This window comes from Capsella rubella, unplaced genomic scaffold (genome assembly GCF_000375325.1).
Source record: "Capsella rubella cultivar Monte Gargano unplaced genomic scaffold, Caprub1_0 scaffold_7, whole genome shotgun sequence".
In the NCBI taxonomy this organism is placed as follows: Eukaryota; Viridiplantae; Streptophyta; class Magnoliopsida; order Brassicales; family Brassicaceae; genus Capsella; species Capsella rubella.
The window spans coordinates 16,702,724-16,723,519 of NW_006238917.1; the positions used below are offsets into that span (position 1 = coordinate 16,702,724).

Here is a 20,796-nt window from a genome sequence, read left to right on the forward strand (position 1 = left end):
GCAAGGTTTGTAAACAAGTAAAGAAACAAGACACGAGAGTTACGATTTCCCAAGTCTTAGACCAGCCAAGGTACGTCTCGGTGAGCTTGACCGCTCACTAGAGGCTTCACTATGAACAAAGAACATATTACAACTTCAGAATCACTCACCCACACAAAGAGATCACCTTAAGAGAAGAAAATAAGATAATGAAGAACTCTCCCCAAAACCCAGAACTTTCTCTCTTACTCTCTCTACACTCAAAAGTGACTTGCACTTTGTCTTAATCTCTGAATCGAACACAGCTTTTAAATAAACCTCTTTGTCCCTCTCTGTAAAATCCCAAGATTGCCTTGTACACTCTTGAGCAGCAAGACAAGCTTTGTCGCTACTTGATCACGGCAAAAATGCAGAGAGAGAACCTGTGTTATATTGAGATAATTGATGTATCAAGAAACCTAAATCCCCACGTTGCCTCTCTTTTTCTCCCAAAGCTACGTGGTTATCGTCTCGAGACATATATTGGAGTGAAACGCGATGTTAGTAATCGCGATTAATGGTTTAATCGGGTTTAGTAATTGTGATTATCTGTCTCAATTGGATAGGCACTGTTTTAGATGGTTTTAAAAGTATAGGTTGATTTATGCAGAAGAAATAAAGTTTGTGTTGTTTTATAAAGAGGTAAAAAGTACAGGTTGAAATGTTGAGAAGGGAATAAGTACAGGTTGTAATAACGTGGCAACCCTATATATATTGCCGATAACAAGTAATTTAAAAAAGGCTTAAATATAGTATATATATTATATATTATAAATACCTCAATTATTTTACAGCACTAGTTGTATCAGCTTTCTTCTTCACCAACGCTTGCGTCCGCCGAGTCGACCATGACCTCAAAAGTTGAACAACCACCGCAGAGTAAGAAGAAGGGTTTGAGTTCTCAGCCACTGTCGTTGTCATCACTCCCAGACGAACTCGTAGAGCAGATACTTGCTCGTACCCCGAGATGGGATTACCCTAACCTCTCTCTCGTATACATGTAAAAGGTTCTTCTTTTTAATCTCTTCTCCCCAACTCTACACGACACGTTTTAACCTCGGAACCACCGAACCATACATTTATTTTGGCGTAGGATCGGATAGTGATAAATCCTTCCAGTGGTTCACTTTTTCATTGAAACCTCAAGAAACACGTAACTGTGAGATTTTGAATGACTATTCTTTGATTCGTGTACCTTCTTATCCTTCACGTTTACCAAGTGGATCCGCCGTAGCGGTTGGTTCGGATATCTACTTAATTGGTGGATGTAATAAGTTAACTTCCTCAGTTTGGATCCTTGATTGTCGGAGTAACACATGGCGTGACGGGCCTAACATGACTGCAGCTCGAGTACTTCCACATGCTGTTCTCATCAACCAGGAAATATATGTCATGGGAGGTTGCACTATTGGCAGTTGGTTTGAGGTTTTGGACATAAAGACTCAGATTTGGAGAGCCTTGCCAGGTCCTGGTGCTGATTATGACCTATGCAGAAGCTATATTGTGGTCAACCCTGATGCTTTTGAAGGAAAGCTTTACATAGCGTCATATGAAAATGACTACACTTATGAGCCCAAAGATGGTACATGGAAAGTTGTAAGAGAGGAATCGAGTTGCCATCAGTTGTTGAATTCGTGTGTGATAAAAAAATGTAATGTACAGTTTTAGTGACTCAAGGAATATTAAGTGGTATGACTCTAAGCGTAAAGTGTGGAGAGATGTCAAGGGTTTGGAAGGAATTTATTCATGTATGAGACAGATTCGTAAGTAAGGTGGGAAATTGATAGTTATGTGGAGGCAGTGGCCTGAGGAACATAGCGAGAACCCAAAAGCTAAAATTTGGTGCCCTAAGATTGCGTTAGAGAAGCGCCATAAAGATGAGATTTGGGGTAAGATAGAGTGGCTTAATACTATCTTTGAGATCTCCAAGTCCCACTACTTCTCTCTTCATGTAGCCGTTTCGATGCGAAAATTCTTATAATAATGGGCTTGATGATTCGCCTAAAACATTGTCATTCGTTGAAGCTCGCTTCACTTGTTTTTATTTATTTATTCTCATAAAGAACTAAAGATGTAGTCGTTTTTGTGGTCTTTCATGAAAGTTAAATGTTTGAGGATCTATAATGCTATTTCATATGTAAAAGTTTAACAATGATTAACATTGGAGTTATATTTATTTTAAAGATTATAGGAACCAAATTAAATACAAAGAGAAACATCTATGAAAAGATACATACACATTAAATAACAATTCATGGTCTTAGAGGAAATGAAACCAAACGAATAATTCCGAAAATACATATTAAATAACAAAAATCATGTAAGAATTTTCCCAAGATCAATGAGTCAAGCAATTGGTTAGGTTAGAGACTTAGAGGTATTCGAAATAAAGATAGCTTGGTGCTGATCATGAGTCACACAAGTATTATGCTTTGGAAAGAAAGTAATATGTAACGGCAAATACAAATGACTATCACCTATGAACCAAAGATGGTACATGAAAAGTCGTGTGAGAGGAATCACGTTTCCAACATATATTCGATTCGTCTATGAATGGAAGATGTAATAAACTTGTTGGGACTTTGAGGGTAGAGAGTGGAGAGAGATAGGGTTTGGAAAGAACTCAAGACTTGATCCGAATAGTTAAATATGGTGGGAAACTTCTTCTTATGTGGAGGCAATGGTCTGAGGAACATAGCCAAAACCGGTTGGTTAAAACTTTTGTGTGCAAAGATTGCGGTAAGACATAGTGGTTTAATCTATACTTTTCTTACGGTCCGTAAAGTCATATATATTACTGATTAACTTGTTTAGTCGTTTTGCTTTGATGATTCGTCGGTTAATTCGTCAGTTCTCATCAATACGGGCTTACGTGAGATAGACGTTATGACAAAAGTCTACCAATTTGGTTTGATGTAGATTTTAAGAATTAAATTGTGTTTTAAGCGATCATGTTTTAAATTTCCGTTGCACTAGTCGTCAAAACGTTATTTTCTTGAATAAAATTTCAGGAAAAAAACCTCTTATTCGTTTTAACACCTAAACAATAAGTGTGTTGATAAAAAAAAAATCTAAACAATAAGTGTGTTTATATGAACTTGTCTCAATTCATATTTCTAAAATTTATAACAATTAAGACAAACATCTCTATAATTTAAGATTTTTTTTTTGCTATAAAATAATATATATTAATATATAGATAAACTAATAACATTATAAATTAAAAGAATATGATGTTCCCAACATTATGAATTTATAAAGGTTTTACTTGTGCTTTTAGAGTTTGGCTTATTTTGTAAAATATCCTTTGTGTTTAAAGATTTGTAGATATTTTAAAAATAACCCTTATTTCCTTAGAAAAAGAACTCTTTAGAGCTATATCATTTAAAATAAGAAAGAAATCTTGTATAATAAAAATAATCAATCTCCATCATATATAACACTTTTTTGGGGGTTAAAATTTTAAAGTTATATATTTCCCGTTTCAGATGATATGTACTTTTCATAAACCAAAGGTATATATATAGATCTAAGTCAATTCTTATATAGCTCTAATTTATCATCTTTCATCTCCACCACCGCTTGTTTCTACGATGTCTGCCGACTTGAGCATGACCTCCGAAGTTGAACAACCACCGCAGAGTGACAAGAAGAGTTTGAGTTCTCAGCCATTAGTGTCCTTATTATCACTCCCAGACGAACTCGTAGAGCAGATACTTGCTCGTGTCCCAAGATGGGATTACCCTAATCTCTCTCTCGTATGCAAGAGGTTCCACACTCTCATCTCTTCTCCCCAACTCTACACGACACGTTTCAACCTTGGAACCACCGAACCATGTCTTTATTTTTACGTACGATCGTGTTGTAAGGATACATCTCTCCAATGGTTCACTCTTTCGTTGAAACCTCAAGAAACATGTGATGGTGAGATTTTGAATGACTATTCCTTGATTCCTATACCTTGCTATCCCCATCCTTTACGTTTATCATTAAAATCAACCGTAGCAGTTGGTTCCGATATCTACGTAATTGGTGGATTGGGTGAGCTAACTTCCTCAATTCGGATCTTTAATTGTCGAAGTAACACATGGCGTGACGGGCCTAACATGACGGCAGCTCGAAAATATCCATGCGCGGTTCTCATCGACAAGAAAATATACGTGATGGGAGGTTGCGATGTTGACAATTGGTTTGAGGTATTGGACATAAAGACTCAGACTTGGAGGGCCTTGCCGAGTCCTGGTGCGGGTTATGAGCTATGCAATATAAATATTAATGTTAACCCTGATGCTTTTGAAGGAAAGCTTTACGTAGCGTCATATGAAAATGACTACACTTATGAGCCCAAAGATGGTATATGGAAAGTTGTAAGAGAGGAATCAAGTTGGATAGAGTTGTTATATTCGTGTGTGATAGATAATGTAATGTACAGTTATCGTTTTCCAGAGCATATTAAGTGGTATGACTCTGAGGGTAGAGTGTGGAGAGAGATCAAGGGTTTGGAAAGACTTTGTTCAGGTACAAAACAAATCCACAACAGTGGTGGGAAACTTGTAGCTATGTGGACGCAGGTTCCTGGGAAAGATAGTGAAAACAGGAAATCTTATGTTTGGTGCGCTAAAATTGCGTTAGAGAAGTGCCATGAAAATGAGATTTGGGGTAAAACGGAGTGGCTTAATATTGTGCTTGAGATCCCCGAGTCATATATATTCTCTAAATGTGTAGCCGTTTCGGTTTGATGATCGGTACAAGATGGTATAAAACAACTTTGTGAAATCATTTAGTCGTTCTTTACAGTTGATAGAATTTGATGATCTATAATGCTATTTTATATGTACAATTGAACAATTTCATTGGAATTAGATTTTGTTTAATTTTTGGTTTTTATCAACGCTATTTCTTTAGAAAACATAGTGTTAACTCCAACATGATTCAAAACTCAAACATTCAAAACTCCAATATATTCAATACTATCAATAGGTGCACTCCCCTTCCTCTGTTCACCAAGATTGCGAGAGGGTATATATATTGGTCGACCCAAAAGCGCATGCAAGATCATTGAGTCTGGCAATAAAGACTCTCAGAGTATTGGAGATATCTTGGGAAGCAAGATGTGTATCTTGCGGACCAACTATTATGGACCGTGAAAGTCTATTATTGAGGTGAACCCATGAAACCCAAGGCGAAGAATATTCTAGAAGTGTGATAAGGATTAAAATATTTAGAATATTTACTTAATCATGTTTATCTGTTTCCTATTCTAATTAGGTTAAACATAAGTTAACCTCTATATATTGTATCAATTCTCTAGAGATTAAAGACACACAATAATAAAGAGTTTTTCCCCAAATCCTTCTCTAGTTTCTACACCGAGTTAGATAGCCTTTAATTATTCTATTAATAAGTCACACATGTATATCGTACGTGGTCAACCTCGAACTCGATCCTTTGTATATCGTACGTGTTTCATGTATGTTTGAAATATTCTATTAACCAGAAGTTGGAATATAATGAATCCAGCTTGCTACAATTCATTTTCATTTTATTTTGATGATAACCAAAATTAACCTGAATCTAACCCCATATATTAGTTTTAAGAGTTATAATATTCAGTCAGGCCAATGCTATGCAATCCCACCAAATTAAGTTCTACTCCATCCATGTGAAGATCTCCCACACTTTAGGCTAACCATATATGTACGTAGTCTGGAGAAAGGCATCTCATGCATAGGAAATCGTTTCAGCTGAGCAGTTACAGAAAACCCAAGAGCTTCCTTACATTTTATAATATTATTTTAATTATTTAATCTTATATATTTATTAATATTAATATTTTTCTTAATTTTGAAAACTAAAATTTTTTATCTTATATAGCGTATTTTCATATATGAATATATACTTCATAATAAACAATTACATGCTGCACTTTCTAAAATTAAAAATAATATTTTGTAATTTTAGTTAAGCTTACAAATTAAAACCAGAAATTAAGAATGACACTTTTGACTGCAAACTCGTATAACGCACAGTTCCATATCTAGTTGCATAATAGTTTTAAAATCTTTAATCCTCCCAAACGTAGCAAACCAGCCGTCGGATATAGATGAGCTAGTGAAAGGCCGTGAGGCCGATTAAGAGAAGTGGACCCATAAGCTGAGACTGAACATGGAATCCACTAGAAAATGTGACAATCATGGCGTTACAATTGATATAAATTTCTTAGTTATTTTTGAAAATTTATTTGCGTACATAGTTTCTAACCTTTTAATTATATCAATTAATGAAATTTTATATTTATTTGCTCGACTTTTCGTTTTATAAATTGTGACATTGTTAATTTTAGATAAAGTACACTGCATAACATGCGACTAGAAAAGAATAAATCAAAGGAGAAGTACCAAATTAAACCTATAAATAAAGAAATTTTGTTGGGGTCAAAAATCAAAATTATATATTTGTAAACACAAAAAAAGAAATTTTTTGTAAACTACATTTTGTTTGTTATATATAATAATGAGGAATCCCAATTATGTAATTTAAGCAATTATTTTATAGCCTAAGTCGTATTTACTTAACCCTAATTTATTATCTTTCATCTCCATCGCTTGCTTCAACAATGTCCGCCGACTCGAACATGATCTGCGAAGTTAAACAACCACCGCAGCGTGAGAAGAAGAGTTTGAGTTCTCAGCCATTAATGTCATATCTTCCAGACGAACTCGTGGAGCAGATACTTGCTCGTGTTCCGAGATGTGCTTACCATAACCTTTCTCTTGTATGCAAAAGGTTCCTCTCTCTAATCTCTTCTCCCCAACTCTACACGACACGTTTTAACCTTGGAACCACCGAACCATACATTTATTTTGGCGTAAAATCGAATATTAGTGAGAATTTCTTCCAGTGGTTCACTCTTTCGTTGAAACCTCAAGAACCACATGACGGTGAGATTTTATATGACTATTTCTTGATTCCGATACCTTCCTATCCCCATCCTTTAGGTTTACCATATAGATCAACCGTAGCAGTTGGTTTCGATATCTACCTAATTGGTGGATGCCATGAGCTAAGTTCCTCTGTTTGGATCCTTGATTGTCGAAGTAACACATGGCGTGACGGGCCTAACATGATAGCAGCTCGAAAATATCCACGAGCGGTTCTCATCGACCAGAAAATATACGTGATTGGAGGTTGCAATGTTGACAGTTGGTTTGAGGTATTGGACATAAAGACTCAGACTTGGAGAGCCTTGCCGAGTCCTGGTGCGCGTCATGAGCTATGCAATATAAATATTAATGTTAACCCTGATGGTTTTGAAGGAAAGCTTTACGTAGCGTCACATGAAAATGACTACACTTATGATCCTAAAGATGGTACATGGAAAGTTGTAAGAGAGGAATCGAGTTGGCGAGAGTTGTGGGATTCGTGTGTGATAGATAATGTAATGTACAGTTATGATTACCCGGGGATTATTAAGTGGTATGACTATGAGGGTAGGGTTTGGAGAGAGGTAAAGGGTTTGGAAGGACTTCCTTCATGTACGAGACTGGTCCGAAACTATGGTGGGAAACTTGTAGTTATGTGGAGGCAGTGGCCTAAGAAACATAGCGAAAACTCGAATCCTAAAATTTGGTGCGCTAAGATTGCGTTAGAAAAGCGCCATAAAGATGAGATTTGGGGTAAGACGGAGTGGAGTAATACTGTTCTCGAGATTCCCATGTCATTTTACTCATTTCTTTGTGTAGCTGTTACAATTTGTTGATTCATATATATAATAGTATGTTTGAGGCCCCCTAGTCATACTTATTTCCTTTTGTAGCGGTTTCGATTTGATGATTCATATAATACTATGCTTGAAATCTCTTAGTCATATTACTCGTACGTAGCCGTTTCGAATTGATGATTCTTATCATACAACGCTTGAGATCCCCTAGTCATAGTACTGTATGTGCTTGATGATTCGCCTACAACGACGTTGTGAAATCATTCAGTTGTTTCTAATTAATTATGGTCTTTCATGAAAGTTAACGTTTGAGGATCTAAATACAAAGAGAAACATCTACGAAAATATACATATTAAATAAAAAAATTATTTAGTACAATTAATGATGTAGAGGAAAAATTTAACCAAACGAATAATTTCTATAGAAAAAAGAAAATCTTGCAAGTATTTCCCATAGACTTAGATGTGCTACCTACTCCATCAATTTGATGCTTAAAAGCATATCGAAACTCACAAGTCACAAGGTTCAAAAGTATAATTCAAATGGCGAAAGGATTTACAATCTTCATATATGCTCATCATAAAAGACATTGGCAAAACTGGAGTACATTTGAATGGTGGATGGAGTGAGCTAACTTCCTCAGTTCGGATCCTTGATTGTCGAAGTAACACATAACGTGACTGCCTAACATGACGGTAGCTCGAAAAAATCCATGAGCGGTTCTCATCTACCAGAAAATATACGTGATGGGAGGTTGTGATGTTGAGAACTGGTTTGAGGTATTGGACATAAAGACTCAGACTTGGAGAGCCTTGCCGAGTGAGCTATGCAGTAGCAATATTAAGGTTTATCATGATGCTTTTGAAGGAAAGCTTTACGTAGCGTCAGATGAAATTGACTACACTTATGAGCCCAAAGATGCTACATGGAAACTGCTAGGTACGTACTACTCCATCAATGTGAAGATCTTCCACAGTTTAGGCTAACCATGCCCGTACGTACATACTACATAGTCTAGAGAAAATTATCTTATGCATAGAAACTGTTTCAGCTAAGCGGTTAGGGCAACATTATCAAAGGGATCTTAGACTTAAGATTTACATAGAAAGTTTCCTATGTAAATCTTAAGTCTAAGATCCTTTTGATAATGTTGCCTTTTACGTAGTTTGGACTCTTTATATTATATTTTACTTTATACTATTACAGATGACTACAATATATCCGACTTTTCTTCATGTTAAACGTTTTTTTCTATTGTCTTGATTTTATTGGTTTATGGTTTTGGAAAAATGTACTATATTTGATAACAATATTACAAAATATATCAAAACTTTTCTATAATGTATCAAAATTTAAGTATTCACCATTTTCATTTTGATAGTATATATTATGAACTGCTAATTTATAAAATTAAAGTAACTAATAATATATTTTAATTTATGTATATTGTTTATATAAGTGAATTCATTTATAATCTTTATAATAACTCATGTTATGCATAGGGATTATAGGTAATTAACATTAAGAAAATGGTGAAATATATGTGTATAAATATTAGTGTATTGATGAAAATATGACTATATAACATATTATGCATCGTTAAATCATATTATACAACGACCGTTCCTTTTAAGACATCATATGAGTTTTAGAAACTTGTGTTCTCAGACAGAGTTTTTCGTAGTGTCATTTCTCATCCACCAATGCCAAGTTAACCAAAGAAGAACCCTACAGGTTCCAAATCTTGATGACGTGGTTAAGCTAGTGATATGCCACGTGGACATAGAACCCCAAAAAGCTGATTTCTCTTATCATCATCATCTTTACAAAAACTTTACTCTCTCTCTCTGTTTCTTGTCTTAGTTTTCACAAAGATTCTCTACTCGGAGATTACAGAGAGAGTTAGGAGAAAGAGAGAGACATGTGGGGGAAGAGATCTTGAAGCAATGACGGCGAGCTCTGCGGTTATATCGTCTGGGATGTTCAGAAGTTACCACCAGCCGGTGATAGTCACGACGGAGGTGAAACCAGTTTTAAGGTCGAGAGTGAAGTGCCAAGTGTCATCTGTAAAACCCGCCACGTATTCATCGAGACTCTCCACAGATATACCTCTCATCGAGTCTCCTCAGGTCTCCTCTCTTTAACAACAACACATCTTTTGATTTTGTGGGTTTAAATTGAGATTTTTGTGGGTTTTTTTGTAGGCTTTGTTCGATGAGTATTTGGATAATAAATCTCGAGTGTTCGAAGCAATGTTTCCAGATAAACCAAGAAGCCATAGACTTAACGAGGTACTTATTAAGTTATTATATAAATTCATGGAGTTAGGTTATGTATACAAAAATGGGCATTTGGTCTAGTGGTATGATTCTCGCTTAGGGTGCGAGAGGTCCCGAGTTCAATTCTCGGAATGCCCCTGTTTTTGTGTTTTTTTGGTTCTTTTAAACTGAATGAATTGAATTTGTGTGTAGGAAGAATGGAGAATTCAGATGTTACCAATAAATTTTCTCTTCCTTACTGTATGGCCTGTGGTGGATATGAGGTTAAGATGCAAATCCAACGGTCAAGATTATCCGCCAGATGTACCATTAGATATAACCAAAGTTGTTGAGCTCAACATGGTAATAATCTCTCACTTTGTGTCCTTTAGCTTCAAATAGATATTTACACTTTTGTAAATTTAGGGATTGATATGTCTAACTTTGTTTTGTAACATAGTCTTACATTTCTTGGATTATGTTTCTTTTGTGTGTGTAGATGAGATGGAAGTTGCAAGGGCTTGACCGAGTAATGGAACCATCTGATTTCAGTTTGGAAGTCAAAGGAGCATTGTATCCAGACCGAAGAGGAAAACAAACTAGGCTTAAAGGTCAACTAGAGATGAACATAAGCTTTGTGCTACCTCCGGTTCTTGAATTGGTACCTGAAGATGTTCGGAGAAACTTGGCCAATGCGGTTAGAAAACTTTGTTTTCGAGTTATTTTTTGAACTAATAAGTACATGATCTATACTTTTTATTTGACCATCTGTTTTTTACAGGTTTTGACAGGTTTAGTAGAGAATATGAAGCATAAGGTAAATGGGAGCTTGCTTGCTGATTATAGCAGGTTCAAGAATGAAAGAAGATTACGAAAGTAATCGAGTAAGCTTGAGTTGAATGTTATTGTTTGAGTCGACCATGTATAGTTTTTCAATCTGACATGAAAGTTCAGCTATATGAGTGAGAAGCACAAGAGTTGTTTACTTAGCATAGTCTAGTTAAGAATACATACTCATTGCTTCTTGGCATTTGGCATTTACGTTTTTTGGGTTATTGGTATGTTGTTAATACATTTTTGTATATATTCAATCCTCTATATATTAAAAGAGGGGTTTTTAATTTTATTTTTATTGATGGGGCATTTGGTTAAACCAGATTGGATTCTCTATCCAATTTCAGGTTTAGTCTGTCTGAGAGCGATCTTTGAATGTTGTCGTGTAAGTCTCATCTACGACCACGAATGCGTGAAAGAATGAGTAAGCCATACAGATCCCAAAGACAACGATGACATGTAAACGTCTTGTAATGACGGCACGTGGACGTACACGACCGAAATGAACCAATATTCCAAAACTCTACCGTGACGGTTTTAATCTCTTTGTCTCATTCACAAAAAGTCTCAACGTATAGAGTAAACCAAGACGCAATCTTTTTTGTATAGATAATTAGATTGACAGATGATAACAAAAGGAGATGTGTGAGATATCAAAGATCCATCCAATCTTGGTGAAATGGCGGTGATTAGTTCTATGGCGTATTCGAGGCCGGCGACGATGCTCGGAAGTTGCCGGCAAGTGAGATCAAAACGGTGGGAAGTGAAGTGTCAGTTGTCACATGTGAAACCTGCTAAGTATTCATCTAAAATATCTACCGATACTGCTCTCAACGAGTCTCCTCAGGTCTCTTTCTCATTCAATATATACGTGAGTGGTCGAAAGTGTATAAATATCTCATATCTTGCGGGATTTCGCAGGCGTTGTTCGATGAGTATTTGGAGGACAAATCGAGGGTTTTCGAAGCAATGTTTCCGGATAAACCCAAAAACCATAGGCTTAACGAGGTACGATTCTTTTTGTACAAGGGAGATACTCAAAGACTTGTTTGATTACTTACTTTTTACTTCAAGGCATCTGCTTAAGTGTTTTATAACTTTTATTCTATCTGACTACTCAGTTCATTGTGCAGGAAGAATGGAGAATACAAATGTTACCAATAAAGTTTTTCTTCCTCACTGCTTGGCCAGTGGTAGTTATGCGAATTCGATGCAAATCCAACGGCCAGGATTACCCGTCGGACGTACCTCTACACATAACAAAAGTTCTTGAGCTCAACATGGTTAATACCATAACCACATGAATCACATAGTCACTAGTCAGATTATGATTTTCTTAGTTAACCTTTTGAGTTCTGATTTTTTCAGACGAATTGGGAGCTCCAAGGGCTAGACAGAGTAATGGAACCATCTAATTTCACTCTCGGAGTCAAAGGAGCATTGTATCCAGACCGACGTGGTAGGCACACGAGGCTTAAAGGTCGACTAGAAACAAGCATTAGCTTCGTGCTTCCTTCTGTTCTGGCACTTGTACCAGAAGATGTTAGGAGAAACATGGCCAATGCGGTAAGAAGCTGTTTCACTTATGCGTTTGCAAACTCAAAATGCGATGTACAGGGTTTATTATTTATTCATGATCTGTGTTTTTGATTCGTCCTTTTACAGATTTTGACCGGTTTGGTGGAGAACATGAAGCATCGGGTTATTGAGAGCTTGGTCGCTGATTATAGCAAATTCAAATATGAAAGAAGATCAAAAATACACAACTAGTATTAATATGAATGTTTGTATAGTTCTAGATTTAATGTATGAACAAATGATTCAAGATGTAGACCTCGATTGTTTGAAATAATTGACGCCTTTGATCTCAATGTTTAACCATGTTATTGTTCCGGATTCAATATGAACAATATACACAATAAACTCGACACTTAGGCCTTGAAGCTTTACTTACTTCAGCGTATGTAAAGTCAAATTCAGATTACAGAGGTGGCAAACACATCTTTTCACACAGAAAGAAGGAAGACAAATAAAAGATCCACAAACAAACACAACAGTTGTTTTCTTGAATGTGGTCCGGTTTAGTTACATAGGCTTACTTGGTGAGTTTGAAGTACAAAATGAGGATAATGGCGGCAACCAAAGCCATGATAATGGCTCCAATGGTCCATTTGTTCTTGTTCATCCTCCTCGTCATGCCTGTCAAGATCTTCTTGCTCTTTCCAATGTTATCGTCTACTCCATGAAGCTGTCAATAGAGTTTTAAATTATGATTAGCACAATAAAAATCCCGTAGCTAGTAGCAGATAAGGAAAACGTAGTCTTGTCTTGTGAAAGATTCGTAAATTCTCATATCTGGAGCAAGGAAGTGTTACATAAAGAAAATACCGTGTCGTGGGCGCGTAAGAGAGATTGTCTCTGACTGTGCAAGTCTTGGAGGATTGAAACACCGATATCTTCAGTCTCCATCATTGTTCTACGACTGTCTTTGACTCTGTCCGTGGTTCGACCCAAACGCTCAGTTGACATCATCAATCTTGATCTTTGATCAGCTGAAGCCTGACCACAGCAACATATCAATAGAAATAAATCTTACTCGCAAAGATTGAGATGCATGAAACTGAGACAATATGACTAATTCCTTTACTTACCGTTTTTGTGTCAGCCATACCAGCTTCGAGTAACTCATCTCGCGCAGCAGCATTCAAGGTTCCCGTTGTGATTCTCTTCACTTCAGTTTTGAAATTGTTCAAATCAGACTTGAATTCTCTTAACTTGACAAGCAGGCTAGACTTAAGATTTGGTGGAAGGCTCCTTGCCTCAAGATCCATTTTCCTAATCTGGTAAAGAAAAAGGACAGAGCATCATAAAAATAAAAATTGAAGACATAATATAGCAAAGCATATATAATAACTACACGTCTATCACATACCAATACTTCTGCATTTTCCATCCCAGATTTGATTTCAGATAGCTTCTGCTTCTTCTGTTCTGCAAACCATTAAACTATTATCAATGCATGTCAAACAGCTACAGCACATACTAATCAAGGGAAAGGCACATTACTATGTGCTAACAAACGCATGAAGGAGACGAGGATCTAAAGTGCATCAAACACAAACCAAAAGTATATATAATTCGAACTCGGCATGAAACAAAAACTTAAAGTATCTCAGAGTGGATACAATGGCGATGATCAGTGACCATTGACCAATACAATAGAAAAAAGATTCAAGATTGTGAATTTTACCTCCATCAAGTGCAATAGCTGAAGAACACTTCTTTGAAAGACTCGCGGAGAGCTCACAATATTGCCGCTCGTATCCATCAAACGCTTCACTCATTGTTCCAAAGGAATACAAACTACGAATCATCAGCAACACACAATCATTATGATACTATAGATGAACAAACATAAAACCTCAAAAATTAATCCAACTCTTACTTAGAAAAACGAGTGAAGCATCAAAATCAGAACCAATAACAAGACTAATATCGATTGATTTGAAATCTTAAGAAATCCAAAAACCCTAACATATCATTGGGTATTCCAAACTAGATCGTAATACAGGAAAATGAAGCCAGAAAGGTGAAATTCACAGATATTTCCGGTGATCGGAATAAGAAATTCAATAGATTAGCCGGAGAAGAAGCGATTTGAAGAACAAAATTAGAAAGTAAAATCGCAATCAGACTTGAGACATGAGGAAAAAAAATAATAATCATAAGGCAGACTGAGAGATGAGAAACGTACCGGGGAAGGAGTGATTACGTCGTAATCGGTAAATCGATCGGAAAAAAGCTCCGGCGAAGAAAAATTATGGAAGACGACGGTCAGATGATGATTTGATTTGATAAATGATATGAAATATTTTTAGAAGATGGTCGACGGTTGAGTAATTATCTCCTACAACTACAGATATGTTTTCTACGGTACACCACCTGTCGTTTATAACAAATTTTACAATCGTGGTTTCGGTTGACCGAAACCGAATCAGGTCGGTATTCTCGGTTCTTGGTTAATTCGGTTATAATACCACCGAAATTAACCGAATAAATAATCGATTCGATTCTCGGTTTATTAAGATTTTAGTACCAAATTAAACCGATTTTTGTGTAAAATCGAGTACAACCAGTTAACCCGGCTAAAATTGGTTTGTTCGGTTGATCTGGTTATATTAGTTTTCAAGTTTAATGGGCTGTATTGTTTGGGCCGATCTCTTAAAAACAAAAACAAAACATTTAGCCTAAACTAATTTAATGGGCTGTATTATTAAAACCGAAGCCAACGGACAAAAAAATTACAGAGTGTAATTCAAATTTTGAATTTTAAAATAACGGGCTTTATTGGGCTTTTTTATGAAACCCATCCATAGATCACAAAACCGTTAAACGCTATTTTGTTTTGCTTTTGCGTTTGTTAAATATTGCCAATTAAAAAAAGGAAATTATAATGATGAAAAATGCAAAACCGTTAGATTAAAGTAAGTACAAGAAGAATCAACGGTGAATACATGTACAGTAATAGCCGTTACGGATACGCGTTATATACATATATCAGAGATTGAGATCTGATTTCACAATTTGTTTACAAATCAAAAACTTCGCTTTTTTTTTTTTTTCGTTCTTCTTCCAAATTTTTTTTTTCTGTTCTGGGTTTCTCGAGTAAAGAAGAATGCTTCGAAGACTCGTGAAGGAGAATCATGTTCTGTAATCTTAAAGATTGGTATGTATTTCAACTCATCTGTGTCGTGAACTTCTTTATTTAAGATTTATAGAAGTTTTGTGTAAATTGTTCTTATATATGTTTGTATTGATCTAGGGTTTATGATTTTGGGCATGGAACTAGTACAAACGCATGAGTTTCTTCTCTGTCATGGTGATTTGGTTTGGTTTCTTACTCAAATCATCTCTTTGTGTTTTTTTTTTTTAATTTAGGGTTTCTGGATTTTCTAATTAAACTTGTGTTTTACAGATCTAGGGCTTCGTTTTGTTTGGTTTGATTCGGTATGAAATTGGTGCAATCGTATGGGTTTTTTTCTCTAGTATGGTGATTTGAGTTGGTTTGTTCTTCTGATCATCGCTTTGTTTTTGTGTAATTTTTTTAGGGTTTTGGAATCTTTTAATCGTTCTTGTGTTGTATAGATTTAGGGGTTTTGTTTTGTTTGGTTTGATTCGGCTTGAAAGTATTAGAACCCGTTAAAATATCTCTCTGTCTTAACCCATTTTGTTGTGTTTTTGTTTTTGTGCGTTTTCAGGTTTTTGAGGATTGAAATCGAATGAGTTCAATTGATCAGTTCACGACTGGGTTCTGTTCCTGTCTAATCCTTGAATCTTCTCCACCTCGTCGAGGTATTTCTCTGTCTTTAAGTTCTTTTTTTTTGTGTGTTTTGTTTTTGTGCGATTCCAAGTTTTTAAGGATTGAAAAAGAATTGGTACAACTGATCAGTTCTCTTTTGATCAGATTTAATGTTTTTGTTTGATTTAAGCAATTGACGTCTATGTCATTGTGATGTTGGAATCAAGATTGTTTTTGTTTTTGTTTTGGTTTTGTTTTCTTGATCCAACATCAAAACTATTGTTCACTTTGATAAGAATCCAGATCCGTTTTTGGTTTTGGTTACTTGATCTGCGGATTCTTAGTTTTGGAGGTTTTAAGTTTTGATGTTTTTGTTTTTCTTTCAAAACCCAAAAAAGATCAAGGGCAGACACTAATCTAATAGTGTTCTGTCAGATTCTATTTTGGGGACATTGTCCCGAGAAAAGATGTGAACTGTGGGATTGGTAGTGCATGCATATTGGGAATTGGAAATGAGGTTGGGATTTGTTGGATGATCCTATGGCTTTATAAGTCTAAAGAGAAAAGACAGAAAATAACCAAAAGACATGGAAAGGGAACTGTTGGCATGGTAGTGCATGCTTGTTGGGAAAAATTATAAGACAAAAGAGTCAAATGACTTTGAATGGGAATGAACTCTAAGACAAAAGAGATACAAGAACCAAAGAGTTCTCATAGTTTGGTACCCTCGGCTTGCAAAAGAGATATTGGGAATAAAAACCTTAAGACAAAAGACAAAAGACATTGGAAGGGAACTCTTGGGTTTGGTAGTGCATGCATGTTGGGAAAAAATACAAAACAAAAGAGTCGAATGACTTTGAATGGGAATGAACTCTAAGACAAAAGAGATATAAGAACCAAAGAGTTCTCATAGTTTGGTACCCTCGGCTTGCAAAAGAGATATTGGGAATAAAAACCTTAAGACAAAAGACAAAAGACATTGGAAGGGAACTCTTGGGATTGGTAGTGCATGCATGTTGGGCAAAAATACAAGACAAAAGAGTCGAATGACTTTGAAGGGGAATGAGCTCTAAGACAAAAAGAGATACAAGAACCAAAGAGTTCTTATAGTTTGGTACCCTCGGCTTGCAAAAGAGATATTGGGAATAAAAACCTTAAGACAAAAGACAAAAGACATTAGAAGGGAACTCTTAGATTGGTAGTGCATGCATGTTGGGGAAAATTATAAGACAAAGGAGTCAAATGACTTTGAATGGGAATGAGCTCTAAGACAAAAGAGATACAATAACCAAAGAGTTCTCATAGTTTGGTACCCTCGGCTGGCAAAAGAGATATTGGGAATAAAAACCTTAAGACAAAAGACAAAAGACATTAGAAGGGAACTCTTAGATTGGTAGTGCATGCATGTTGGGAAAAGTTACAAGACAAAAGAGTCAAATGATTTGAATGGGAATGAGCTCTAAGACAAAAAGAGATACAAGAACCAAAGAGTTGTCGGTAGTTTGGTACCTTCGGCTTGCAAAATAATATTGGGAATAAAAACCTTAAGACAAAAGACATTGGAAAGGAACTCTTGGATTGGTAGTGCATGCATGTTGGGGGAAATTATAAGACAAAAGAGTCAAAAGACTTTGAATGGGAATGAGCTCTAAGACAAAAAGAGATACAAGAACCAAAGAGTTCTCATAGTTTGGTACCCTCGGCTGGCAAAAGAGATATTGGGAATAAAAACCTTAAGACAAAAGACAAAAGACATTAGAAGGGAACTCTTAGATTGGTAGTGCATGCATGTTGGGAAAAGTTACAAGACAAAAGAGTCAAATGATTTGAATGGGAATGAGCTCTAAGACAAAAAGAGATACAAGAACCAAAGAGTTGTCGGTAGTTTGGTACCTTCGGCTTGCAAAATAATATTGGGAATAAAAACCTTAAGACAAAAGACATTGGAAAGGAACTCTTGGATTGGTAGTGCATGCATGTTGGGGAAAATTATAAGACAAAGGAGTCAAATGACTTTGAATGGGAATGAGCTCTAAGACAAAAGAGATACAATAACCAAAGAGTTCTCATAGTTTGGTACCCTCGGCTTGCAAAAGAGATATTGGGAATAAAACCCTTAAGACAAAAGACAAAATACATTGGAAGGGAACTCTTGGGAGTGGTAGTGCATGCATGTTGGGAAAAAATACAAGACAAAAGAGTCGAATGACTTTGAAGGGGAATGAGCTCTAAGACAAAGAGATACAAGAACCAAAGAGTTCTCATAGTTTGGTACCCTCGGCTTGCAAAGTAATATTGGGAATAAAGACCTTAAGACAAAAGACATTAGAAGGGAACTCTTAGATTGGTAGTGCATGCATGTTGGGGGAAATTATAAGACAAAAGAGTCAAAAGACTTTGAATGGGAATGAGCTCTAAGACAAAAGAGATACAAGAACCAAAGAGTTCTCATAGTTTGGTACCCTCGGCTTGCAAAAGAGATATTGGGAATAAAAACCTTAAGACAAAAGACAAAAATGAACCAAGGGTTCAAAATCAGACAAAGGTAAAAGACTTTGGATGGGTAGTGCATGCAAAGTAGAGTGAAGAAGATCAGTTGTAAATTGTTGGATGGTAAAAACGACCAGCAGAGTAAACAAGGCTCAAAACCAGACAAATGATTCAAAAGAGTCAAAAGACTTTGGAAGGGAATGAACTTTAAGACAAAGAGGGAATAGAACCAATGAGTTCTCAAAGAGGGGCTTAGAAAAATCATAAGACAAAAAGGTAAAAGACTTTAGACCAACGACTTAAAATGGTTTAGCCCACCGACTTTAAAAAGTTGTAAGACAAAGATACTTGACTAAGAATGCAGCATGGTTAGACTTGAGACCAAATAATATAATCGAAGAGGTAAGTACATGACATTCACGTAAAATGAAGACTAACAAATTCTGTTTTTTTTCTTTGCCAGGTATATGCGTGCTTCTGTTAAGACTTTGAGTAGAGTTCAAGTAGCAAACTTCTTCGACACAGGTATATATATCTTCAAACCTTTTTGTTTTTGTTTTTATGAGCTTTTAAAGTTGTTAGTAATTAGTTGATACTATTATGAAAATCACAAGTGAGAGACATATATGTGAAGTATAGACTATTTTAATTTTTAAAAGTAAGTACTTCAGGAGATGTTGGTATATACATGCTTTCCTCGACTCCTCTGTGATAATTTAATTGAAAATTGTGTTGATTTTACTTTGGCTATTGGAACAGTACAATGTGTTGTTGTAATTCTTTTACTCTCTTTGTTTTGGTGCTTTTGTGTCATCATGTCTCTTACTCTATACAATGGAGGCATCTTAATGTCTCTTGCAGAAATTTATTTATACATACGTAACAACTTCACAAGTCTGAATTGATCATGAATGGATTTACTTGAATCTTGAAATGATTTGTTTTGTGTTATGCTCTGAGTTCTTTGTGATCAATTCAGGCTTATTCTCTGATTTATGCATCATACACTGTGTTAGATTGTACTACTTGTATTTTGTTGGCCTGCAGGTGCAACTTCTATAGATTATGACTGTAGTTTCTTGAAAGAATTTGTTTTATGTTTTACCTTTTGGTGATTGTTTTAAACATGTGAATGTCATTCTAGAAATTTTAATACTACATTACGTTGTTTAAAATACTTATAGCTCAGTTTTGGTAGTGTACTTTCATTTTATGTGTTTTGCGATCTTTTGCAGATACGTATTCTCAATGTATGTGACGTACTAATGCACATTATATGGTAATAGTATTATTGAATCTTGTACTCTTTCGCTTGATTTTTTATACAATATATAATGATATGAGTACATTATTGCAATGAGTGTCTACCAATTGGTCTTTTAGTCTAACATAGGCGATGAAACCAAGAACTCTATTGAATTATTTGGTGTATTTAGTTAGAATATCAATGGATTTTCTTGATTATTTACCATAACGTTTCTTGTCTTATGGATCATAAGGGTCCTTTGTTTTTTTTCTCTTTCTCTCTCTCTCTTAGTACTTTTGTATCATTAAGTCTCATACTCTATATAACAGAGGCATCTTAGAGTCTCTTGTAGATATTTGTTTTGACATAAGTGCAATTTCTATAGATTATGATTATGAATCATTTGGTGTGACTTCTATTGATTGTTATCGTAGTTTCCTTGAATCTTGAAAGAGTTTGTTTTGTGTTATGCTCTAAACCTTTGGTGATTGTTTTAAACATGTGAATGGCATTCTATTGAAATATAACATTGTGTGTCTGTTATACTTATCTCTGTTTTGGTAGCATTTTGTGAAACAAATTCATCTTGGGATCTTCTGCATATACATATTTTTGAATGTATGAGATGAATTATTGAATCTTGAATGTATTTGTTTTGCATTATAGATATGTATTAGATTGCATTGTAAGCTAACGATTGCTGTCTTAGATTCTATAGATTGTGTACCCCATTGCCTTGAGTTTTACTGATAATATCATAAGGTCTCTTGCTTTATGAAATAGATGCATAGACGAGTCTCATGTATAACGTATATGAGGCTCTTGCAGATGATTGTAGTATTTTACTTGAATAATGAATGTATTTGTCTTGTGCTATGCTCTGAATTCTTGATGTTACATCTGAAGTGATATCCTCAGATTTCTGCATCA

General features: G+C 35.5%; 5 protein-coding genes, 1 long non-coding RNA gene and 1 other non-coding gene across 9 annotated transcripts; 6 read left to right on the forward strand and 1 right to left on the reverse strand.

Moving 5' to 3' along the window:
* Positions 1-2,621: 2,621 nt before the first annotated feature.
* LOC17880134 (F-box/kelch-repeat protein At5g39560) lies at positions 2,622-4,845 on the forward strand. 2 transcript variants are annotated; one of them, XM_023779523.1, is made up of 2 exons: positions 2,622-2,757; positions 3,629-4,845. In XM_023779523.1, the coding sequence occupies exon 2, from the start codon at positions 3,630-3,632 to the stop codon at positions 4,755-4,757; it is 1,128 nt and encodes a 375-aa protein (XP_023635291.1). In that variant the 5' UTR covers positions 2,622-2,757; position 3,629; the 3' UTR covers positions 4,758-4,845. The 2 variants fall into 2 exon arrangements, with proteins under 2 accessions (XP_023635291.1, XP_006285664.1); XM_006285602.2 differs by lacking the exon at positions 2,622-2,757 and having other exon boundaries at positions 3,337-4,845.
* Positions 4,846-6,634: 1,789 nt separating this feature from the next.
* On the forward strand, positions 6,635-7,777 carry LOC17878829 (F-box/kelch-repeat protein At5g39560). Its single transcript, XM_006285417.1, has one exon. The coding sequence runs from the start codon at positions 6,635-6,637 to the stop codon at positions 7,775-7,777; it is 1,143 nt and encodes a 380-aa protein (XP_006285479.1).
* Positions 7,778-8,485: 708 nt separating this feature from the next.
* Positions 8,486-11,121, forward strand: LOC17879089. The gene is made up of 6 exons (XM_006284257.2): positions 8,486-8,678; positions 9,549-9,868; positions 9,944-10,030; positions 10,211-10,360; positions 10,497-10,694; positions 10,779-11,121. Exons 1-6 carry the CDS (start codon positions 8,486-8,488, stop codon positions 10,875-10,877), a joined length of 1,047 nt encoding a protein of 348 aa, XP_006284319.2. The 3' UTR covers positions 10,878-11,121.
* Positions 10,085-10,156, forward strand: TRNAP-AGG. The gene has a single exon. It is a non-coding gene; the product is annotated as a tRNA-Pro (tRNA).
* A 91-nt stretch (positions 11,122-11,212) lies between the features above and the next one.
* Positions 11,213-12,702, forward strand: LOC17878080. The gene is made up of 5 exons (XM_006285420.2): positions 11,213-11,678; positions 11,753-11,839; positions 11,965-12,114; positions 12,200-12,397; positions 12,497-12,702. The coding sequence occupies exons 1-5, from the start codon at positions 11,511-11,513 to the stop codon at positions 12,599-12,601; spliced, it is 708 nt and encodes a 235-aa protein (XP_006285482.1). The 5' UTR covers positions 11,213-11,510; the 3' UTR covers positions 12,602-12,702.
* A 48-nt stretch (positions 12,703-12,750) lies between these two features.
* On the reverse strand, positions 12,751-14,709 carry LOC17879208 (vesicle transport v-SNARE 11). The gene is made up of 6 exons (XM_006286032.2): positions 14,586-14,709; positions 14,082-14,194; positions 13,764-13,822; positions 13,483-13,671; positions 13,220-13,390; positions 12,751-13,079 (listed from the first exon to the last, which is right to left on the reverse strand). The coding sequence occupies exons 2-6, from the start codon at positions 14,173-14,175 to the stop codon at positions 12,927-12,929; spliced, it is 666 nt and encodes a 221-aa protein (XP_006286094.1). The 5' UTR covers positions 14,176-14,194; positions 14,586-14,709; the 3' UTR covers positions 12,751-12,926.
* Positions 14,710-15,449: 740 nt separating this feature from the next.
* LOC111829582 lies at positions 15,450-19,361 on the forward strand. Of its 2 annotated transcripts, none has more exons than XR_002832949.1 (5): positions 15,450-15,557; positions 15,654-15,718; positions 16,090-16,183; positions 16,529-18,896; positions 19,084-19,361. It is a non-coding gene; the product is annotated as an uncharacterized LOC111829582 (long non-coding RNA). The 2 variants fall into 2 exon arrangements; XR_002832948.1 differs by having other exon boundaries at positions 16,566-18,896.
* The last annotated feature ends 1,435 nt before the right edge of the window (positions 19,362-20,796 follow it).

What these genes read in the sequence shown, in the direction of transcription:
- LOC17880134 (XM_006285602.2), top strand. Translation starts at nt 3,612, where the DNA reads ATGTCTGCCGACTTGAGCATGACCTCCGAAGTTGAACAACCACCGCAG.
- LOC17878829 (XM_006285417.1), top strand. Translation starts at nt 6,635, where the DNA reads ATGTCCGCCGACTCGAACATGATCTGCGAAGTTAAACAACCACCGCAG.
- LOC17879089 (XM_006284257.2), top strand. Translation starts at nt 8,486, where the DNA reads ATGGGAGGTTGTGATGTTGAGAACTGGTTTGAGGTATTGGACATAAAG. An exon ending in CTCTCATCGAGTCTCCTCAG is followed by an intron (nt 9,869 to 9,943) that starts GTCTCCTCTCTT and finishes GTTTTTTTGTAG; the next exon opens with GCTTTGTTCGATGAGTATTT. An exon ending in GAAGCCATAGACTTAACGAG is followed by an intron (nt 10,031 to 10,210) that starts GTACTTATTAAG and finishes ATTTGTGTGTAG; the next exon opens with GAAGAATGGAGAATTCAGAT.
- LOC17878080 (XM_006285420.2), top strand. Translation starts at nt 11,511, where the DNA reads ATGGCGGTGATTAGTTCTATGGCGTATTCGAGGCCGGCGACGATGCTC. An exon ending in CTCTCAACGAGTCTCCTCAG is followed by an intron (nt 11,679 to 11,752) that starts GTCTCTTTCTCA and finishes GGGATTTCGCAG; the next exon opens with GCGTTGTTCGATGAGTATTT. An exon ending in GGAGAAACATGGCCAATGCG is followed by an intron (nt 12,398 to 12,496) that starts GTAAGAAGCTGT and finishes GTCCTTTTACAG; the next exon opens with ATTTTGACCGGTTTGGTGGA.
- LOC17879208 (XM_006286032.2), bottom strand. Translation starts at nt 14,175, where the DNA reads ATGAGTGAAGCGTTTGATGGATACGAGCGGCAATATTGTGAGCTCTCC. An exon ending in GTATGGCTGACACAAAAACG is followed by an intron (nt 13,391 to 13,482) that starts GTAAGTAAAGGA and finishes TGCTGTGGTCAG; the next exon opens with GCTTCAGCTGATCAAAGATC. An exon ending in TCTTACGCGCCCACGACACG is followed by an intron (nt 13,080 to 13,219) that starts GTATTTTCTTTA and finishes CTCTATTGACAG; the next exon opens with CTTCATGGAGTAGACGATAA.